Source organism: Lynx rufus, unplaced genomic scaffold (assembly GCF_022079265.1).
Source record: "Lynx rufus isolate CCGP_SWC_20201006 ecotype Redwood Valley unplaced genomic scaffold, mLynRuf1.p SCAF_5, whole genome shotgun sequence".
Taxonomy (NCBI): Eukaryota; Metazoa; Chordata; class Mammalia; order Carnivora; family Felidae; genus Lynx; species Lynx rufus.
The window spans coordinates 71618487-71638301 of NW_025814867.1; the positions used below are offsets into that span (position 1 = coordinate 71618487).

The 19815-nt window shown below is 43.3% G+C and overlaps 1 protein-coding gene and 1 non-coding gene across 2 annotated transcripts in view; one reads left to right on the forward strand and one right to left on the reverse strand.

Annotated features, from left to right (window-relative positions):
- USP13 (ubiquitin specific peptidase 13) overlaps nt 1-19815 on the forward strand; it is a 117532-nt gene that overhangs the window by 3185 nt on the left and 94532 nt on the right. Inside the window, exon 2 of the mRNA XM_047099561.1 lies at nt 19651-19776. Within this exon, the coding sequence (XP_046955517.1) occupies nt 19651-19776 (126 nt within the window). The remainder of the gene's footprint in view (nt 1-19650; nt 19777-19815) is intronic.
- LOC124527445 (small nucleolar RNA SNORA81) lies at nt 16166-16325 on the reverse strand. The gene has a single exon (XR_006965894.1). It is a non-coding gene; the product is annotated as a small nucleolar RNA SNORA81 (small nucleolar RNA).

Below are 19815 nucleotides of genomic sequence, written 5' to 3' on the forward strand. Positions count from 1 at the left end.
CCAAGCTCTGTCTCCCAGCTGTGTAACTTGTCTGTGGTTCAGTTTCTCCCTTTGTAAAATGGGGGCAATAATAGAACCTACCTCATGGAGTTGTTTTGTGGATTAAATAAATTAATATGTGAAGAGTGCCTGGCCAAGTAGTAATCACTATGGGAAGAAAAGAAAGAGATAAAGAGAGTCAGTCACGGGTTGTAAGCCCAGTCTTCAGAGTTATATAGAAAGGTTGGTGTGGTTAAGTGAAGACATTGGTCCGCACTTTTCTCACAAGCCTTCATGGACCACCATATAAACTCTACTTCTCTCCTTGGTTGTCGAACCCCTCATTCATCTGCATACACTCTGTCCTGCCTCCCCTCAGCTTCTAGGTTGCCAGCTCTGGGGAGGCCAGTCTCTGGGTCTCCAGTGGCTAAGACTCATATTTCCTTTCCTGGAGCCACCTTCCTTTCTTGATCATCTTTGGGAGTCTTTCTCAGCCTTCCCTTTCTACTTGAGACTTCATCCCTTTCTCTGAAGCCCATTTTACTTAGAGTCTATGTCATACAACAGAGCAGTTACAGTCTGTCTTCCATAGTTTGTCATCACTTCCTTCTCTTTTCACTTAACTGGGAGTTTTAAAACATCTGCTAGATGTGAAGCTTTTTGCCAAGCTTTAGGAATGGGGACAAGGAGGGCCACTCTTGTGCTATGTCCCTTCCCCACCTGTCTGGATGTGGAGAGCTTATCTTATGCCTTGTCTTAGGTGGGGTCAACTGAAAGACTGAGACAGGAGCTTAGCATGGGCAGTTTATTTTGGAAGGGTATCCCAGGGAACATAAGAGGAAGAACGTCCAAGGGAATAATAACAAAAGGAAAAAGGGAAAGCCAATCCAAGGGTGAGTTATGGAGCCGGCTGCTGCAGTGGACCACTGGTGCTCAATCCAGCCAGGGACTCCCTGGGGAACTGTTGAATGTATCTCAGTGTCCTCCGCCTGGGACATGGACGAGGGGAGTGTTTATCCACTGGCTCCCGTGGTCTGTTGATCAAAGGTGCTCCAGGAGTGAAATGCTCTCACTCTTCGAGGTTTGTATTTGTGCCAGAGGGGCTGAGCAGGCTTCCCAGCACCAGCAGCTGCTGAGAAGAGAGAGGTTTCAGGCCACACCTGCTGTGACAAGCAGCTGCAGAGGTGGCTCGAGAGGATGTGAGAGTCCCTCATTCCTCTCCTTCCCTTCCAGCATCAGCATTATTTTGTCAGAGGGATCTTGTTTCCCATTCTCTGAAGCTCTGAGGCCCCTTGGTGATGTTGAGATGTCACTGCTGGTTCTCCACATTCCTGAAAGTCTTTGTAAAACTCTGGGGAACTGGGGCCTCATGGTAGGGGCTGGTTTACATATCCGTTGGGAAAGGCTTTGCGATCCTTTACTTGTAGGAACAGTTCCTGTTAGGGACTCACTGTGAGCTGCCTTCCAGGCAATGAGACTTGTCATCATGGTGGTTACTGTAGGGGAAAAATAATTTGGGATCTGTGTAGAAAACTCTTCCTCCTAAGGGATCAACAGATACAAGATAGTAAAACATTTATTTTTTCCTCTTTGAAGATATAAACAAACTAATTCTAATCAGGTTTACATATTAAAAGTTCCTTTCTAAAAGCAACTAACAAAAACATTTTTTTTAAGTTTATGTATTTATTTTTGAGAGAGAGAGAGAGAGAGAGAGAGAGAATCCCAAGCAGGCTCTGCACCAGCAGTGCTGAGCCCAAAGCAGGGCTTGAACTCATGAACTGAGAGATCGTGACCCGAGCCGAAACCAAGAGTCAGATGCTTCACTGACTGAGCCACCCAGGCGCCTCTAAAACATTGTTTTATAGCAATGATTCTCAAGATTCTTGATCCCTGTATACTCAGATATTTTCAAGGACCCCAAAGATTTTGTGTGGTTTCTATTTATATTTACCATATTAGAGATTAAGACAGAAAAATTGAAAACAACTTCCACTCTGTTAGTTATTAAGCTGATGATGTCATCAGATGTCATGTAGTCTTCTGAAAAATGCCCCTGTATGCTCAGGATAGAACAGGAGTGAAAAAGGCAGATAAGTTCATGTCATGAAAATAGTTTTGACCTTGTGGATCACTAAGGCTTTGGGGGCATGACAGGTCATACTTTGAAAACCCAAGATCTAGAGTTTAGGTAAGAAAAGTACAACTGGCTGCTTCAGTAACACATCTCACCTGTGTTGTGGCTTTTATGGGTTCACGTTTTCACATATGTGGGGATTGAATAATTGATTGTTAACCTTAGCTCAACTATAGAAGTCATATGTGTCGTGTACATTATTTTTTAAACTCATGTCCATTTTTTTGAAGCAAATTAAAATGTAGAGAATTTGACTCCTTTAGAAAAAAATTACAGCTACTTTGCTGGGAATTGTTGGCCTTTTTGGAGATGAGAATACCTTATTCTTCTGTGAGCGTCCCTGTAGTGTGATCTGGCTGGGCTGTTTCTCTGAGAACCTAAAATTTTAGCACCCTGTTTTTTTCCTTTGGCCACTGGCTGGGAGATTTTTGTCCTCTTTTGCCGGGAAAGGGAAGGTCTGCCCGCCAGTACTTGGGGAGCAGGGAACTGAGTGGGAGGAGAGCGCGAGGGTGGTCTTGGCATCTAGATGTTGGATACTGGCTGGATATGGTCTCCCGGTCCTCAACCCGTTTTGTTAAGCCATCTCCCATGTTGTAGGGCTGGGAACCTGGGCACTACAGTTGCCAGAATCCTTTGACAGGAGGGTTCTGATTTCGGTTCTGCCACCGAGAGTTTCAGAAGAAGCTGCTACTGCTATTGCAGCAAAGGCACATACCAGATGTGGGATTTTCATCAGCTTCGGAGTATCCGTCTGGGACTCAGAGCTACCTCAGCCATGGGGGAGCTGGGATCATCTTTGCAGTTTCTTAAGATGCTTGTGCATCTTGATTTCCTGAACATGAATGGTGGTTTCTTTGACCTTGGCTCTCACAGCTCCAGCCATGATTGTTAAGCAAACCTCTGATGCCCTGTGTTAAACGCCTCCCTACCTGAAATACCTAGAATAGTTGGTATTTTGGGTCTACATCTGGACTGATAGACATACATTACACATACACCTCTAAGTCTCCATGTATTCAGAATGGAACCCTTATTCCTACCTGAACTCCTTGTCCCACAGACCCGACTGCTGTGTTTTTACCTGCTTCAGAGAATAAATCTCCAGGGGTTACCAGTGTGGGAGGCACCACTGGGAGTGGAGGAGGGATTTGGGTTTCTGACTGCTTACCTGGATGGATTTCCAAACCTTCCTTCTCCCTTTTTCTTTTTTTTTAAATGTTTATTTTTGAGACAGCACAAGCAGGGGAGGGGCAGAGAGAGGGGGACAGAGGATCCGAAGCAGGCTCCCACGAGCCTGATGTGGGGCTTAAATGAAGTCCTATACTCAACTGACAGAACCACCCAGGCGCCCCCAAACCTTCCGTCTTGTTTTACCCCTTGTTTCACCCCAGTTTCCAGAGTTACCTGGAGCTGCCGGTTGTGGAGCCTTTTGGAAATTCAGGGGTATATGTAAGATAGGGTCTTGGTTTTCTCTGTTGCAGGCCTAGGGTTCAGCTTTGTCAGCTCGTCTTAGTCTTTTAGTGCTTCTCCATCTTCAGTCCTGTTTCTATGGTTTATGTGTTTAAAAACATAATATTTTGCGGGGTGCCTGGGTGGCTCAGTTGGTTAAGTGTCTGACTTTGGCTCAGGTCATGATCTCACAGTTCGTGGGTTCAGGCCCTGCATCGGACTCAGCACTGACAGTGCGGAGCCTGTTTGGGATTCCCTCTTTCTCTGTCTCTCTCTACCCCTCTGACTTGTGCTTTCTCTCTCTTTCAAAAATAAATACACTTTAAAGAAAATAACATTTTTACAGTTCTTTTCTTTGGGTTTCAGAAAGGAGTGAATTGATTTATTTGTGTAATCTGCCCCATGTACGCTAGAATCCCACTTTTCCAAATGAGTAATGAAGGAGTCATTTCCTATCTCTTTTTGGCTGCCGTTAATTACCTTTTAAGTTGTATCGTTTTTAGAGTTCAGGAGTGTAAGGGACGATGCTGATCCTGTCAGGGAGCCTTTTGGGAAAGTTTTTGTTCTCAGTTGTAATGAGTCTGGACATCTGTGCAACTCCGAATTCTCTTTCCACTCCCCTGTGTTGTCCTTCTGTGGACTGGAGCTCTGTAAAGGTGCTGCGCTTCATTTAGGGCCACAGGCTAGGAGATGTACAATATTATCAACTCTGCCTCCCTCTCCCTCTCCTGCTTTTAAAGAAACTGTGAAATACACATAACATAAAATTTGCCATCTTCACCGTTTTTAAGTCTGCTGTTCAGTAGGCCTTAGGTACGTTCACACTGTTGCGAAACCATCACCACCACCCATCTCTGGAACTCTTCATGTTGCAAAACTGAAACTCTGTCCCCCCCCCCCCCCTTGAACAATAACTCCCCATGCCCCATCCTCCCAGCCTCTGGCAACCTCCATTTTATTTTCTGTTTCTATGAATTTGCTCTAGGTCCTGTATCTAAGCAAGATCACACGGTCGTTATCCTTTTTGACTGGCTTATTTCACTTGCCGTAATGTTTTCAGGGGGTGTCCATGTTGTAGCCTGTGTCACAATTTCCTTCCCTTTTAAAGCTGAGTAACATTCCAATGTATGTGTATAATGCATCGTGTTTATCCATTCACGTGCTGCTGGACACTTGGGTTGTTCCCACTCTTTGCCTGTTGTGTGTAATGCTGCTGTGGACGTGGTGTGGCTCCCATTAGAGACCAGGTTCTGGTGTAGGCTCCTCTCTTATCCTCAGCCCAGGCCCAAGCCCTCATCATCTCTTGCCTGGACTCTTGCACAAGAAGCTTCTTCACTGACTACCTTGACTCTCTTCCAGTCTGCCATAGTGCACTCAGTTTTTCTAAAACATGGGTCTTACCATGCCATTTCCCTGCCTAGATGTTTTCAAAGCACCATTGAGACTTCCCTAACACAGCACCTCAAATCAGTTTACCAAGTCGATCCAACTTTCCCTGCCAGTGTTGTTACTTAGCACCTGCCCTCTACTTACAGTCCCTTTGGCCAAGGGACTTTGCCTTCTTCACACGCTCCATGCTTTCAGCACTCCATGTGTTGGCTTATGCTCTTCCCTTGGCCTGGAATGGCTTCTCCCAACCTCTCACCCCCCTGGGAAAACCCCACTGATCCTTAAAAACCAGCTTGGTTGTTCTCTGTGAGGCCCTCACCACTGCCCCTCCGCCCCCCAGCTGAGTTAGACACTTGTTTTCCTGTGCTTTCAAAACACTCTGTACATCTCCATCACGGTTGGGATACTGCTTGTCGAGGACACGGAACAGTTGGGGTCTTAGAGAATTAAAGGGAAAAGAGAAGACAGAAGACTGTGCCATTTGTAGACCTGTGCTAGTCACGCTGCATCTGTCCCCTTTTTTCCCCCTATTTTTTAAGAATCATGAGCATATCTTTTGGAATAAAAAATGTTATTAAAATTAACCAATACCATATATTTATTCTGTCATATTATAATCTGAAAAGTTGTAAGCTTGACCCTTGTCAAGCTAGGGAAAATTGTCTTGGGTACTTGCTGTGTGTTTTGTGTGTTGTGATTCTAGATGCCACAGGGATCTTGGTAGAGGTGTTCACACATGGTGGCCCTGAGGGAAGTGACAGGAGGGCTGGTCTCTGTGGATGTAGCCCAGGCATCTGTGCTGCTGCTCACGTCCAGTATTGTGGGCCGTCAGCCCAGGACTCCCCTTGTCCCCATGCATAGGGAAGATGGGAACAAGAGCAGCTATTTTTAGGGCTGGAACAGGAGGTCAATACAATAATGACAAGAATTGAATGAATCTGAACATGCCTACAGACTAGAGATGTTGCTTGAGGTGCACAATAGTATGTGCTTCCTGTGATGAGATTAAAAATAGAATGTTTTGGGGCACCTGGGTGGCTCATTCAGTTAAGTGTCCGACTTACGATTTCAGCTCAGGTCATGATCTCGCAGTTCATGAGTTCGAGCCCCACATTGGGCCCCACACTGACAGTGCAGCGCCTCCTTGGGATTCTTTCTATTTGTTCCTCCCCTGCTTGTGCTCCTGGGCTTTCTCTCTCTCTCTCTCAAAATAAATTAATTAAATAAAAGTTTTGTGTTAATTAGCAAGCATTAATACTTACTTAGAACCTACAATACATGTAGCACTGCCCTGGGAGAGTTTGAGTATTTAGGAGGGAAACAGGACCACAGTAAAGATGGGTATGGCATGGATGTTTCTAGCATGGTGGAATATGAGTGCCAATTTTGTGTATCTGTTAGGTGTCAAACACGGTACTGGGTACTTTTATATACATCTCATTTAATTACAATAGTAACTGGCTTGTAAATTATAACTACTATTGTTACTCTATTTTACAGAAGAGGAAACTGAGAGTCAGAGAGGTTAGGTAGCTTGTTCAGGGACTTGTTCAAAGACTGGTATATGACACAGAAGTGACTTAAGCCCTGATGTGTCAGGAGGTTAGACCCTGCAGCACTAAATAGGGTATTTAAGTTTTAAATAACATGGCACTTGTAATGTATGGAGATTTCAGACATGAGAATGAATAATCAGTAAAATCTGGCAAAGTTACTGGTCTGGACACCTGGATGGGATCTGAAAAAGTGGCATTTTGTGGGAGGAGGGGACCGAGGCACGGAGCTGGGACCGAGTTCCGCACACATGTAAGGAAGAGGGGGAGACTGGAAAGCAGGACTGAATCCTCTGTGGGTTGTAATGGTGGGTCTTGTAAGGTTAGGCCGGATGGGCTGGCCAGTTATGAGCTAGGGGACAGTGGTTATTTGCTGTGGCTGTCCTGGAAGTGGAGTGAGAAGTGAGGTTGAGAGGTGGGGAGAGCTTGAACGCGAATAGAGCTAGGGCTCCTGTAGTTTTGGGGGTGGGTACTTTCATTGGGGTGATGACAGTGGGGTAGAGATGGCAGGGTGGCGGGAACAAACTCAGAAATTTTGATCAGTGTAGCTTAGTGACCGCATATGCGGTGGGTGAAGGCGTGGAAGGAGCTGGAGGTGACTTCAAGGCCTGGAGCCTGACAGAAGGAGCGTATCAAAGGCATACATGAGGTAGTTGAGATGGTCAGTCAGGTGGGGGAGTACTGCGTGGAGAAACTCAGGAGCTTGGGGCCCTGTGTCCTCCAGGAATTAGAAATCTGAACAGATAATCACGTTGCACGAGCAGTCATAGATGGAATACATGCAGACTTTACTGTTTTATGAAATAAAATCACTAGAGTAAATCTGCCCCATATGGACTCCATGGGCGATTGGCCTAGAGGCGAATAGCTCTTGTGAGTTGCACTTAAGGAAACTTTCTCCTAATCAAACCAAAGGTTGCTTTTTTGGTCTTGGTTAATTTTTTGGGTGTGGCTATACAGTGGTGACCAGGACACAGATGTCTCTGTCCCAGCAGCTGTTAGAAATAGGCTTAGGGGCACCTGGGTGGCTCAGTCGTTTTAAGGTCCAACTTCGGCTCACATCATGACCTCACGGTTCGAGCGACAGAGTCCTGCATGGGACTGCACTGACAGTATGGAACCTGCCTGGGATTCTCTCTCTCTCTTCCTCTCTCTCTCTCTCTCTCTCTCAAAAATAAATAAATGAACTTAAAAAAAAAAAAAGAAATAGGCTTGGTGGTCTATTAGTGGGATTCATGGATTGACTGGCCAGGAGGAAAGAGGAGCAGGCAGGGGTCAAGGGTGAAAGTAATTCACCTATTGTATCCTTTAGGTACAGCTGCTGAATTGCTCGTTTGGACGTGCCATTTAGGTAGGTTCTGCCATTGAGTCTCCAGCCTGAAGCTTTGGAAGGAGCCCCAGCTGATGTGCACTATATGTCTAGGCCTGCAGCGGGATCACTGACAGATCCAGCCTAGTGGCTGGACATCAGTTGATGAGGGTGGGTGAGCCGTGGGGCCGCCCGAGCCTGCAGCTGCTTCGCCAGGGTCTTGGACCCCAGCACGTTGGGTGTCGCTGCTGTCTGGTCAGGGAGCTGTCAGCCTGGAGCAGCCATCTCCCGGGGACCCCAGCCGTTCTTCCGAGTTTGGGAAGTGGAGATGGCGGGGCCTGCTGAAGCCTCTCTTCTCCCCTTCAGGACAGCATGGCAGAACACCTGGCACAAGCCACCTACTCGTGTGCTCTCCTTTGCCTGCCCGGTCTGCTTTCCTCGAATGAAACAGCTTTGGTAAAAAAAAAAAGAAGAAACTGCTCTTTTCTCCGAGCTCCCGTGGTGGCGTGTGCTTACTGACAGCTGCCCACCTAGCTCCTGCCACCAAAACAGCATCTGCTTCTCTGTTGCACCAGGCAGCATGTGGAGGGCCAGACTGGCCTGGGTTCCACCCCTCCCCCCTGCACTGTTACTACTGAGTAGCAGTATGACTTCAGCTGGTGCCTTACTTTCATTGAATTTCACCAGGCCTTTGTCTCTGTAGTACCTACCTTGCAGGGTTGTTATAAACATGGCTTCCCATTAAACCTACTTAATGTTATCTACCTCTCTAGTGGGATTTCGTGGCAGGGACCCTTCTGAGAAGAAGGTGAGATGGGAATTTATAGGGTCTTGGGGTTGCCAAGGAGAGACATCCCGTACTTGGCAATTCTGCATGAGGTTCTGCCCTACAGCAGAAGCCTTGGACGTGAATGTGTGCTGGCTTCCTTGGACGGGGGGTACTCTGTTCAGCGCTATTATACTCAAATCCAGCTCATAGTGATGGGCTTTTATGGGTTCTCCTGGAAACCTAATCCTCACATTTAATAGAGTTTGTCAGGGGAAATGCATCCTGAAGAAAGCCATCTCTTTTTAAAAATGAGAAGAAATGAGTATAAAAGGTTTTTACCTTTGACAAGGTAGTTTCACATTTTCTCTTCTTGTGTGTCAGCTGGGAACTACTTAGGTGGATCGTGGCTTCAGTTTAGCACTGCTGAGGACGCTCACCTCAGTGTCTTCACTCTGATGGTTTTTACTCTGCCCATGTGTCCTATGAGCATCATAGTAGCTGCTCCACAGGCCTTGCCCTAACCCTTCCCCAGCCGTTCTGGTGACAGCATCCTCATTGCTCCAAATACCCAGAGTAAGCATTTGGTTTTATCCTTAGGAAAAAAGTTAATACATGACGCTTCAGTGGAACAGTAAATTTGTGGTGTGTCAGAACGTAGCTCTTTGAACTCTGCCTTTAGCTGTCTGGGTTGGCTGCATGGCTCTGAGGCATACGTGGGAGCCCTCTGCAGAGAGGAAAACGTCAAAGTGGGAGCAAACTGGAAGAATCATCACTGCATCAACATTTCTAGTTTTTCTTAACACTTCACGGCTACAAGCATGATTTATCGACGTTCAGCAGAGAGACCTACACTCTCCTGGGATTATATGCATTTGGTTTTTTCTACTTAATTTATTTGGATAATTTTATTTCAGTGGATTTGCCGTTGGAAGCAAGGTTTTATAGTTTGCAAATATTGCATTCTGGAAGTTCTGTTCTACTGGTGAACTATTTTTTGACAGTGCTTTTTTTTTTTTTTTACCATCACATTTCTGCTTTCTGTGGATTGCATGCTGGCTGCCCTTGCTCTGGAACCTTGTTTTACTTTCTTATTGCACATTTGTTTCCCATCTGCCTGTACTTAGTTTTTGCACTTACAAACTCTTGTCTGTTTGTTTTGCTGTAGAAGCCAGAATGTATTGGGAATCTGTGCTCTGGTCATTGGAATATTTATATCTACCATTCAGATATATGGAAGTACCTGTGGGGCAGAATTAATAGACAGGTGGTTGCTTGATGGAAGCAAGAGTTGAGCAGAGAGAGGTGGGTAGTCTTACGAGTCTAAGAGTTCAAACAGGAACTGTCCTTGATCCTACTCTTTCCCACAAACCCCTACAATCTAATCCATCTTCTTTGCTTATGGGTTCTATCCTAAAATTATAACCTGCATCTGCCAAAGTTTCCCCATCTCTGCTATGAGTCCCCTTCCCTGACCTCCTGCCACCTCCCCCAGGCTAAGCCACCATCTTGCCTTACTTAGTTAGACAAGAACTGTCTAAAAGAACTTTCTGTGATGATGGAGTTGTTCTGTATCTGCACTGTCCAATATGGTAAGCCCTAGCCACATGTGGCTATTGAGCACTTGAAATGTGGCCAGTGTGTTTAAGAAACTGAACTTTTGGGGCGCCTGGGTGGCACAGTCGGTTAAGCGTCCGACTTCAGCCAGGTCACGATCTCGCGGTCTGGGAGTTCGAGCCCCGCGTCAGGCTCTGGGCTGATGGCTCGGAGCCTGGAGCCTGTTTCCGATTCTGTGTCTCCCTCTCTCTCTGCCCCTCCCCCGTTCATGCTCTGTCTCTCTCTGTCCCAAAAATAAATAAACGTTGAAAAAAAAAAAAAAGAAACTGAACTTTTAATTTAACTTAATTTAGATCTAAATATTCACATGTGGCCAGTGGTAGCGTGGGTCTAGATTGCATAGCCTCATGACCATATACTCTCTTGACCCCCACCCTATAGATCCCTCTGGTAGCCAGAGTGATCTTTTAGTAGGATTACATGTCATCAGAGCACCAACTATGCTTCTCTCTCTCTCTCTGCTGAATAAACGCCTCCTGCTCGACACCCCACCAACTTCTCTTGCCCCCAGAGAAGGCATCACAGCTTCATTCTCTTTTGTAGCTGTTTTGCCCTTCACACAGACGATATCTCTATCTCTCTTCTGTAAACATGCATGGTGTGTACCTGAGCTGGGGTACAGTGTCCTTGATTTGTTTCATTTTTTGGTTGTAATCACATTCTCATCTGTCTCCCTGAGATTATATTCCTCATCACCTCTTTTATTGTGTGTTCCCAAATTTCCTTACCTACAGCTTTTGAAATAATCTCTTAGTTTTTTCAGGTCACACTTTTATTGTGAGTTGCAAGAAGATACAGACTCTTAAAGCTATGAAGTTGGTTGTTAAAGCCTAAGGAAAGCTTGGGTTAAGAAAAGGGAGCATTTGTTCTATTATGTGTACGTATATTTGGTTCTAAACATATTTAATTAAGAAAAATTTTATTGTTTTTTACTATTAAAAATGAATCAATTAATTTTTTTTAATGTTTATGTATTTTTGAGAGAGAGAGAGAGTGAGCTGGGGAGGAATAGAGAGAGAGGGAGACACAGAATCCAAAGGGGGCTCCAGGCTCCAAGCTTTCAGCACAGAGTTTGATGCAGGGCTCAAACTCACGAACTGTGAGATCATGACCTGAGCCGAAGTCGGACACTTAACCAACTGAGCCACCCAAGTACCCCTGAATCAATTTTTTTTGAGAGATTGAGAGAGAGCATGTGTGGGGGAGGGGCAAAGGGAGAGGGAGGGAGAGAATCTCAAGCAGAGTGTGGAACCTGACGTGGGGCTCGATCTCACAAACTGTGAGATCATGACCTGAGCTGAAGTCAAGAGTCAGATGCTTAACCAACTGAGCCGTCCAGGTGCCCCCAAAAAGGAATCATTTTTTCTGAAGAAAAATGAGAAAATGCCAAAAGACAACATGAGGAAAGCAATCCCACATTATCTCTTCATGCTGAGATAACATCGCATGCCGTGTAGTGCATGCATGTTGTGTCCATTGTAACGTCATATGCAGGTTTGTTACCTGCTTCTTTCACTCAGAAATACCATGTGCTTTTCCTATATCAGGAATTACTCATTACAAATCAATTTTAATGGCTGAGGAGTGTTATATTTCATGAATGTACCATATACTTGGGCATTCAGGTTATTTCCTTTTACTGTTACAAGCAGCTTGTCAGTTGATTTCTTTTTCTTTGCTTTTAAAAAAATCAGTGTTCTAGAAAATACTGTGTTGTCCTTTTCATCTGCCTTTTGCATGCGTGTGTGAGTCACAGTCTTCCTGGGTGTTAGTATGTAATTTGTCCTGGACGTGGATTTGTTGTGACTCCATCTACCTACATCATGTTTCTCTTTGCGGCAATGACCGCTTGTTTTCCACACTGTTCAGTGGTTATAAAAACAAGTGTTACGCAGCGACTCTGTTTCCTGAGTGCACTGTTCACACAGGCTCACTCTCCCTTCCTGTCTTCCAGCGGAGGCTGGTCTCCAAGTCTCCAAGAACACACCATCGTAAACAAAGTTCTCTGAACACCTACTGATTGACAATGTGGTGTATTTTTATTTAAAATGACTGTTCACTTGCTATTCTGAAAACATGTAACCTTGACCTTTATATTCACCTCAGTTTTAATATTCTTTTAAATGGCAGCGGTATAAAAAAAAGGTGACTTCGTTCTTGATGTTACTTCTGAACGGCATGTAGGATAATACAATGTAAAGTAATAAATGAACAGCTATGTATCCATCGTATTTATATTGACATGCTTTGAAGAGTGCAATTAAACAACATATGGGCTTCTAATGTTGCTCCTCTCTCTTTGATTGTGAGGTGGGAGAATTGTCATGGGAATCATTATAGAACTTCAGAGAAGCCCTGAGTGGTATTTCTTGACTTCCTTGTGAATTCAGGTTTCTAAATCAAGTGTTACACATTGGTCACATTTCTGTTTAGTGCATCATGAAAATGCTAATTAGAATCTTATTTAGCTAAAAACATGCAGGGAAGCGCATATTGGTCGTTCTGGGCTGGGTGACCTCTGGAAGCAGGGGCCAGATAGGGTCCAAGGTGGGATAGGGTGTGGACATGGCAGCCACAGTCCTGAAGAGCCAAGGAGGCTGGCTTGGTCACAGAAAGTAGGAGAGCTGGGGTAATGGGGTTCAAGTGTCCAAGCTGCTAAGGGCTTGACTTTAACCGAACAAACCTGAAAACCTAGTGTTCCTGTAGGTGCCTGAGGCTGTTTTTCTTTTAAAAAAAATTTTTTTTAATGTTTTTTTATTTCTGAGACAGAGAGAGACAGAGCATGAGTGGGGGAAGGGCAGAGAGAGAGGGAGACACAGAAACCAATGCAGGCTCCAGGCTCTGAGCTGTCAGCACAGAGCCCAATGCAGCACTCGAACTCACAGACTGTGAGATCATGACCTGAGCTGAAGTCGGTCGCTCAACTGACTGAGCCACCTGAGGCTGTTTTTCTATGCACGGTCATCTGTTTTCTTTTGGTGATCCTCATTGTTTAGTGACTTGAGATGGAGCCTGTGCTCTGAAGTGTTTTAAATCCAAATCAGAAGGACATTGAGGATCAGTTTGAGAGAGAGACTAAACTATGTAGCCGAGTGAGAGATAACTACACAAACTTTTCCACTCATTCCATATGTTTGTTCAGTTCTGCTCTGCACCAGAGAGTACTGTTGTTGGAATTTAGTAATGAATGTGACATGATTTCCCTACCCTTAAGGAGTGAACGTGTGATTCAGCATCTGAACGTAGTGGCCTCAAATGAAGGAAGCATGGGTTTCTCACAGCTGTAGATTTCAGTGAGCGAGATGCTAACGGTTCTGAAATAAAAACGGATTTGAAGGTCAGGACCGGCAGCACAGGGTGAGGAGTCAGGAGATGTGGTCATGGGCAGAGGCTGGCAGGTGGATAAGTGGACATGCGTGGAATCGGGGGCGCTTGTACAGTCGTGAAGGCATCATCGGTGTGTGTAGCTAGTTTTGATGTGGGCTGCTCTGAAGGCTTGGTGTCTCTGAAGGTCCTTGAAGTCACACTTTCTTCACCATGACACATTCTTAGAACTGCCCCGTTCCAGAACTGGGCAGTTCTAAGAATGGGGTGTGGACATGGCAGCCACTAGCTCTAGACCAATGCTACTCAAATGTGGTCAGCTGACTGGTGCCAAGAGATAAGTACAAACATTGAGAGTAAGCACTTAGTAATTTCTATAGCAACTTGACATTGTAGCCACATCCAAGCGTGTGAGCAGTGGATTAGTTTGTTTGGACAGCATATAGACCCGTTTGGGTTTTGTGGGACTTACATGTGGGAGTAAGTTCATATCTGGCTGAGCCAGGGTCTAGTCATGTGCAGTGGGACCACATATCTTTCCTTAATGAACAGAAACAAAACAAAACACAACAGAAAACAACCTGGTTCTTCATGACAGTAGTTTGACAAACACCTCTTTAGACCAAGCTCAAAGGTAACAGGAGGTAAGGCTGTGAGTCCCAAGGTCAAGAACTTAAATATAAAACATTGATCACATTCCAGTTTCATTTTGGGTCTTGGTCAATGAACAAACTTCCCTTCTTCTCTTCTCTTTCCTCCCTGTCATCAGCATGTATTTTTTTCATGAACATTATTTTTCTGTGCAAATTATGCACAATTCTATACTTATGTTCTGTGTACATTACACATATTTCGTAATATGTCATTTTAAATAACGTTATAGCATTTTGCTTTGTTTATATGCCACATATTTTAGCTCCTTTGTTTGGGAGCTCTTTTTCCTATTATAAACAGTGTATCTATGAATATTTTGTGCAAATTAGCTTTCTTTTCTCTTTATTTTGGTTTCCTGAAGTCTGTACCCAAAGGAGAAATAACTGTGTCAAAGAGTCACAGTTGGATTGATCTCTAGAAGGATGGAACCGATTTATACTGTGAGACTCCATCCAGGTTTTCTCTGTGGCTTCAGGCTTTGTAGTTTTCATACTTTCTGCTGGTTTAGTAGGCATATACTTGCCCTGAGATTTTTTTTTAATGTTTTTTTTTTTTTAATTTTTTTTCAACGTTTATTTATTTTTGGGACAGAGAGAGACAGAGCATGAACGGGGGAGGGGCAGAGAGAGAGGGAGACACAGAATCGGAAACAGGCTCCAGGCTCTGAGCCATCAGCCCAGAGCCTGACGCGGGGCTCGAACTCGCGGACCGCGACATCGTGACCTGGCTGAAGTCGGACGCTTAACCGACTGCGCCACCCAGGCGCCCCTAATGTTTTTAGGTTTATTGATTTATTTTGAGAAAGACAGAGATAGCGCAAGTTGGGGGCCAGAGAGGGAGACAGAGAATCCCAAGCATGCTCCACACTGTCAGATTGGAGCCCGATGTGGGGCTCGAACTCACAAAACCGTGAGATCACAATCCGAGCCGAAACCAAGAGTCTGACACTTAATTGACTCAGCCGCCCAGGCGCCCCTGCCCTGAGATTGTTTTACCATGCTTATTACTTCAGGAGGTAGTGAGGATGTGATGATTTGATTTTAATATTTTCTCACAGTTAAAACTAAATGATCTTAAAAGAAAAACTTACCAAGTTGAACCTGAATGCTGACGTCTTGTGACTTTATCAGTTTTTACATAGCTTGGATATAAACTTTTCTTCGTTGTACTTGTCATCTTTCCTCATTCTGTGATGATTGGTTTTCTATTTGTTTCATTATATTATGTGGTATAAAACTTGTTCATTAGTGTTTACATTTTTATACTCAATTATGCCATCTTTCTATCCTGTATTTTCACGGCCAGAAATTATTTCCCCCTCATAAGTGGGATAAAATATGCTATTCTGCTCATTTCTAGCTTTTTAAATGCTTATCTCTTAGAGCTCTCTGGACCTTATTACATACAGTGTTTGGCATAAGATGTGGATCTAGGTTAATTTTATTGTATACTGGTATCTAACTTCCCCAATAACTTTTATTAGTGATTTCCCCTTATTTTTGCATTTCTTGTGGTTTGATATATATTAAGCAGTTACCATAGAATGTGTTTTTGGAATCTCTATTCATATGCTACCATTTATTTAAAATATTAATGCAATATATATGAATTTCATTTGTAATCTGTTTAAAAAAAATTTTTTTTTTTGAGACAGAGAAAGAGCATGAACAGGGGAGGGACAGAGAGAGAGAGGGAGACACAGAATCTGAAGCAGGCTCCAGGCTCTGAGCTGTCAGCACAGAGCCCGATGCGGGGCTCCAACTTACAAACAGCGCGATCATGACCTGAGTCAAAGTTGGACGCTTAACTGACTGAGCCACCCAGGCGCCCTGTAATCTGGTTTAATAAGCACTCTACCACCATGACTTGAGAAAAGTATTATTTTGTATTCTGCCCTGATATTCTTTGAGTTGTATTTCATTGTTCGTTGGTAGTTTTCTAACAATGATTTTTTTCTTTAACCATTAAAAAAATTTTTTTTTCTAAAGACATATTGCATCAAATCTTGAGATGAAGGACATTAAGAGAGAGGCCCCCCCAAGTCTTCACAATCTAGTGCAGTGTGTGTACTCTGCCAACATTATTACAAAAACCAAGATGTGATCCTAGTTTCCGCAGTTTTGACACAGTGCTTATATGAAGGAAGGTCCTGCCCGATTTCATGGCTGCACTCTTGGCCACAGGAAGACAAGTGCTTTACAGGTATTTTCCGGGGCAGTAATCTTAGTGGGGGCGTGGCTGGTTAATGAGAGCACAAGGTTGAGGGTTTGAAAACTAAGAATCAGTTAGCTCAGCTCTGATCCCAGGCTCTAAAACTATTCTTTGTGCTTTGGTCACAGAGGAAACGGGAGGGATAGACTTGTCAGCATACACTGGTCATCATTAATGAAAGAAGCTGTTCAGAGCACATGGCATGGAGTACTGTCTTTGTATGCAAAAGAAAGTGTCTTATAGGGCCACTGTTTAGACATTAATAAGGCAGGAGGGAAGAAAACGTTAGACCATTAGACTAAAGCTACCCCTGTATGGGGTGGCTTTGAGGGGGTTTGTGTCTCACTGTGTCCTGAAGCTTTCGTACTGCTGGCAAGTCCTGTGGGCATTGCCTCCATCTCAGAGCCCCTAGTGGACAGGCACATACTGCTTCAGAGGCCAGCATGTGTCAGATGGAGGAGACCCATGGATGTTTGTAATAGAATCCTTTCCTATGTGGGGCCATTTGTCTGTGAGTGCTGAAGCATTTTCCTCTCTGATTATCGACTTTGTGACAGTATCAAGTGACTCCAGACTGAGAACGAATGTTTGGAGTATATTAAATTTTTATCAAATTTCCTAAGAAGTCAAGAAGTCTTGGCAATGAAATTAGCAAAGACCTTGTGATTATTTTAGAGATTACTTTATAAACTCTTGCATTTTATATAGCTATCGTGTATTTTTTTCTCCAGAAAAATGCTGCACTTGAACGTTTTTCTTCCTCTGCTTGCTGGTTTCTTGGTTCTCCTGCTCGTTGCTTAACATATTTTTCTGATAGATTAATATTTGTTGCCCCTAGCCTGTGTGGCTGACTGGCTCACTGTTTTCTTCCTTGTTTCCTCCAATTATAAAATGATTGAGCTAATAGGAGATACGTGTAGCACACAGACCTGTAGCTCATAATAAATAATTGCTATGAATGCATTATAGTATAGAATGTATCTCATCCTCTTTGAACTTGACGAAACCATGTGAGGTGGGAGTTATTGCTGCAGCCATGCTTGTAAAGGAGAATCCTGAAGCTCAGAGACTGAATGACAACCTGTCTTAGGCCATAGAGCTAATTAGTGGTAGTTCAGGACCCTGGTTACAAATCTCATATTTTCCCTGGTGTATCTTCTGGTTTGAATTCTTTTGATTGGGTTCCATTTTATTGGAAGAGAATGGAAGTGTTATTTTTTTTAAAAATCACAATATGTGGTGCTCAATTTAATGGGTTTAATGAATAACTGGCCATTATAATGATAACAAGTTTTTTAAGGGTTATGACTATGCAAAAAACACCTATTTTTAAAAAAAACATTTGAAAATATTTAATTTGATGATCAAGTGAGTGTAATATGCCTCCAGTTGAAGAACTTTTCTAGTTTTATTCAAATGATCTCTTTCAAAGGGAAACAGTTATCCAGAAGCACCAGCTAAATAACAGTTTTCTGGATGCTATTTTATAGTCAAATTTAAAAAATTTAATTTGCAAGTGTTTGTTGCCAGAGTGTAAACTTGCAGTTGATTTTTGCCTATAAATCTGTATTCTGTGACCTGGCTAAATTCATGTATTAGTTTTACTCGTTAGTAGTTTTTAGATTTTTAAGGATTTTCCATATAGAGTAAATGTCATCAGCAAATTGAGACCCAGTTTACTTCTTTCTTTGTGATCTTTATGCTTTTTTCCTTTTCTTGCCTTATGCAATGTATTTGCTACAATAATAGACACATATTTGAACTGATGCTGTTGTAATATCCTCATTGTGATAAGACTCCTTTATGTCTGGCTTATAAACCATATAGTGTTGGGGAATTTTATTAGAAATTAAAAAAATAAACAATCTTGAGTTACTGGAACTTACAAATTATTTTTCATATATTTGTAGTGAACATCAATGCCTGTTTTGATTTTGAATTTGTGCTCTACTAAAATGTAATGTAAGGAATTTTGACAGGTGCTTGCTATCAATTCTGACAGGTTTTTAAAAAAAATTTGTTTTTTAAAATTATGTGGCGAGGCGAGACTAATGAGAGCTTAATAAGAATCCAGTTTCATTGAGGAAAAGGTGGTTGATTTTATAGGCAAAATTTAGAGAGATGCATGTTAAGCAAAGTGAGAGAAAAAGGAGAGATGAAATTGGCATAGAAAATCAAGTATCTAAACTGTGAACAATATCCTTGACTGTTCATTGTGGCAGGGTGTCTGTAATTAAATAATATTTGAAATGTGGCATAGAAGGCTGCAAAGAGAAATAGAGTCAATTTAACTGACATTTCCATGCTGTGAGAACTTGGGCAAGTGACTGATCCTTAATTCTTAAAAAAATTTTTTTAAATATTAAAAGTTTTTTTTAATTTTTATTTATTTTTGAGAGAGAAATAGAGCATTAGCAGGGGAGGGGCAGAGAGAGAGGGAGACACAGAATCTGAAGCAGGCTCCAGGCTCTGAGCTGTCAGCGTAGAGCCCGATGTGGTACTTGAACTCACGGACCGTGAGATCATGACCTGAGCCAAAGTTGGATGCTTAACGGACTGAACCACCCAGATGCCCCCTTAATTCTTTTTTTCAACTGTCAAATGGAAATAATAATAAGCAGCTTGTAATATTGTTAGGATTAGAAATAATACATGAGAAGCACCTGGCACATATCAGGCGTGCAAAAATATGTAGCTAGGATTATTAGAGGGCTCTATCCTTTATTATTTACTCATTAAGTTATTGATTTATTGAATTATCCTAATTTATAATAAGTACGGTCAGATATTCTGTGTCATTGAAGGAAGAGAAGAATATCTTTGAATCGAAGAACCGCTGCTAAAAGAATATAAAACTTTATGTTCCTGGAGACTTGCACTGATCAGGGAGGGAGAATGATGAGACAGGATTGCCGTGGTGGTAGTTGGTTCACTGGCCAAGCTTCTCGTTTCCCTTATGGTCCTGTACCCAAGTTTGGAGAGTCCGACAAGCATGTTTATTTCCCAGGCCCTCTGAGGCTCTCGCCTGACTGGGAGATTGTGAGCAGCTGTCCAGAGCACCTGGAATCCAGGTTTGGGGCAGACGCTGATGCTGTGGGTGGCTGTGGAGCCTCAGAGGGTCATTGCAGATGACTACAACAGCCAGGTGGCCTTTTGCTGGGCTTTGTCTTCATCATTTGCCCTCTTTCCCTTCCCTTTTCTTTATCTAAATGACTTGGCGAGATATCCTTGGCTAATGTTGTGACCTGTCTCTTTCTTCTAGAATTCTGAAGGTGGACTCTATGTATGCATGAATACATTTTTGGCCTTTGGAAGGGAACATGTTGAAAGACATTTTCGAAAAACTGGACAGAGTGTATACATGCACCTGAAAAGACATGTGCGAGAGGTGAGCTGCACGTTTGGAGAACTGGCCTTGATATCTTTT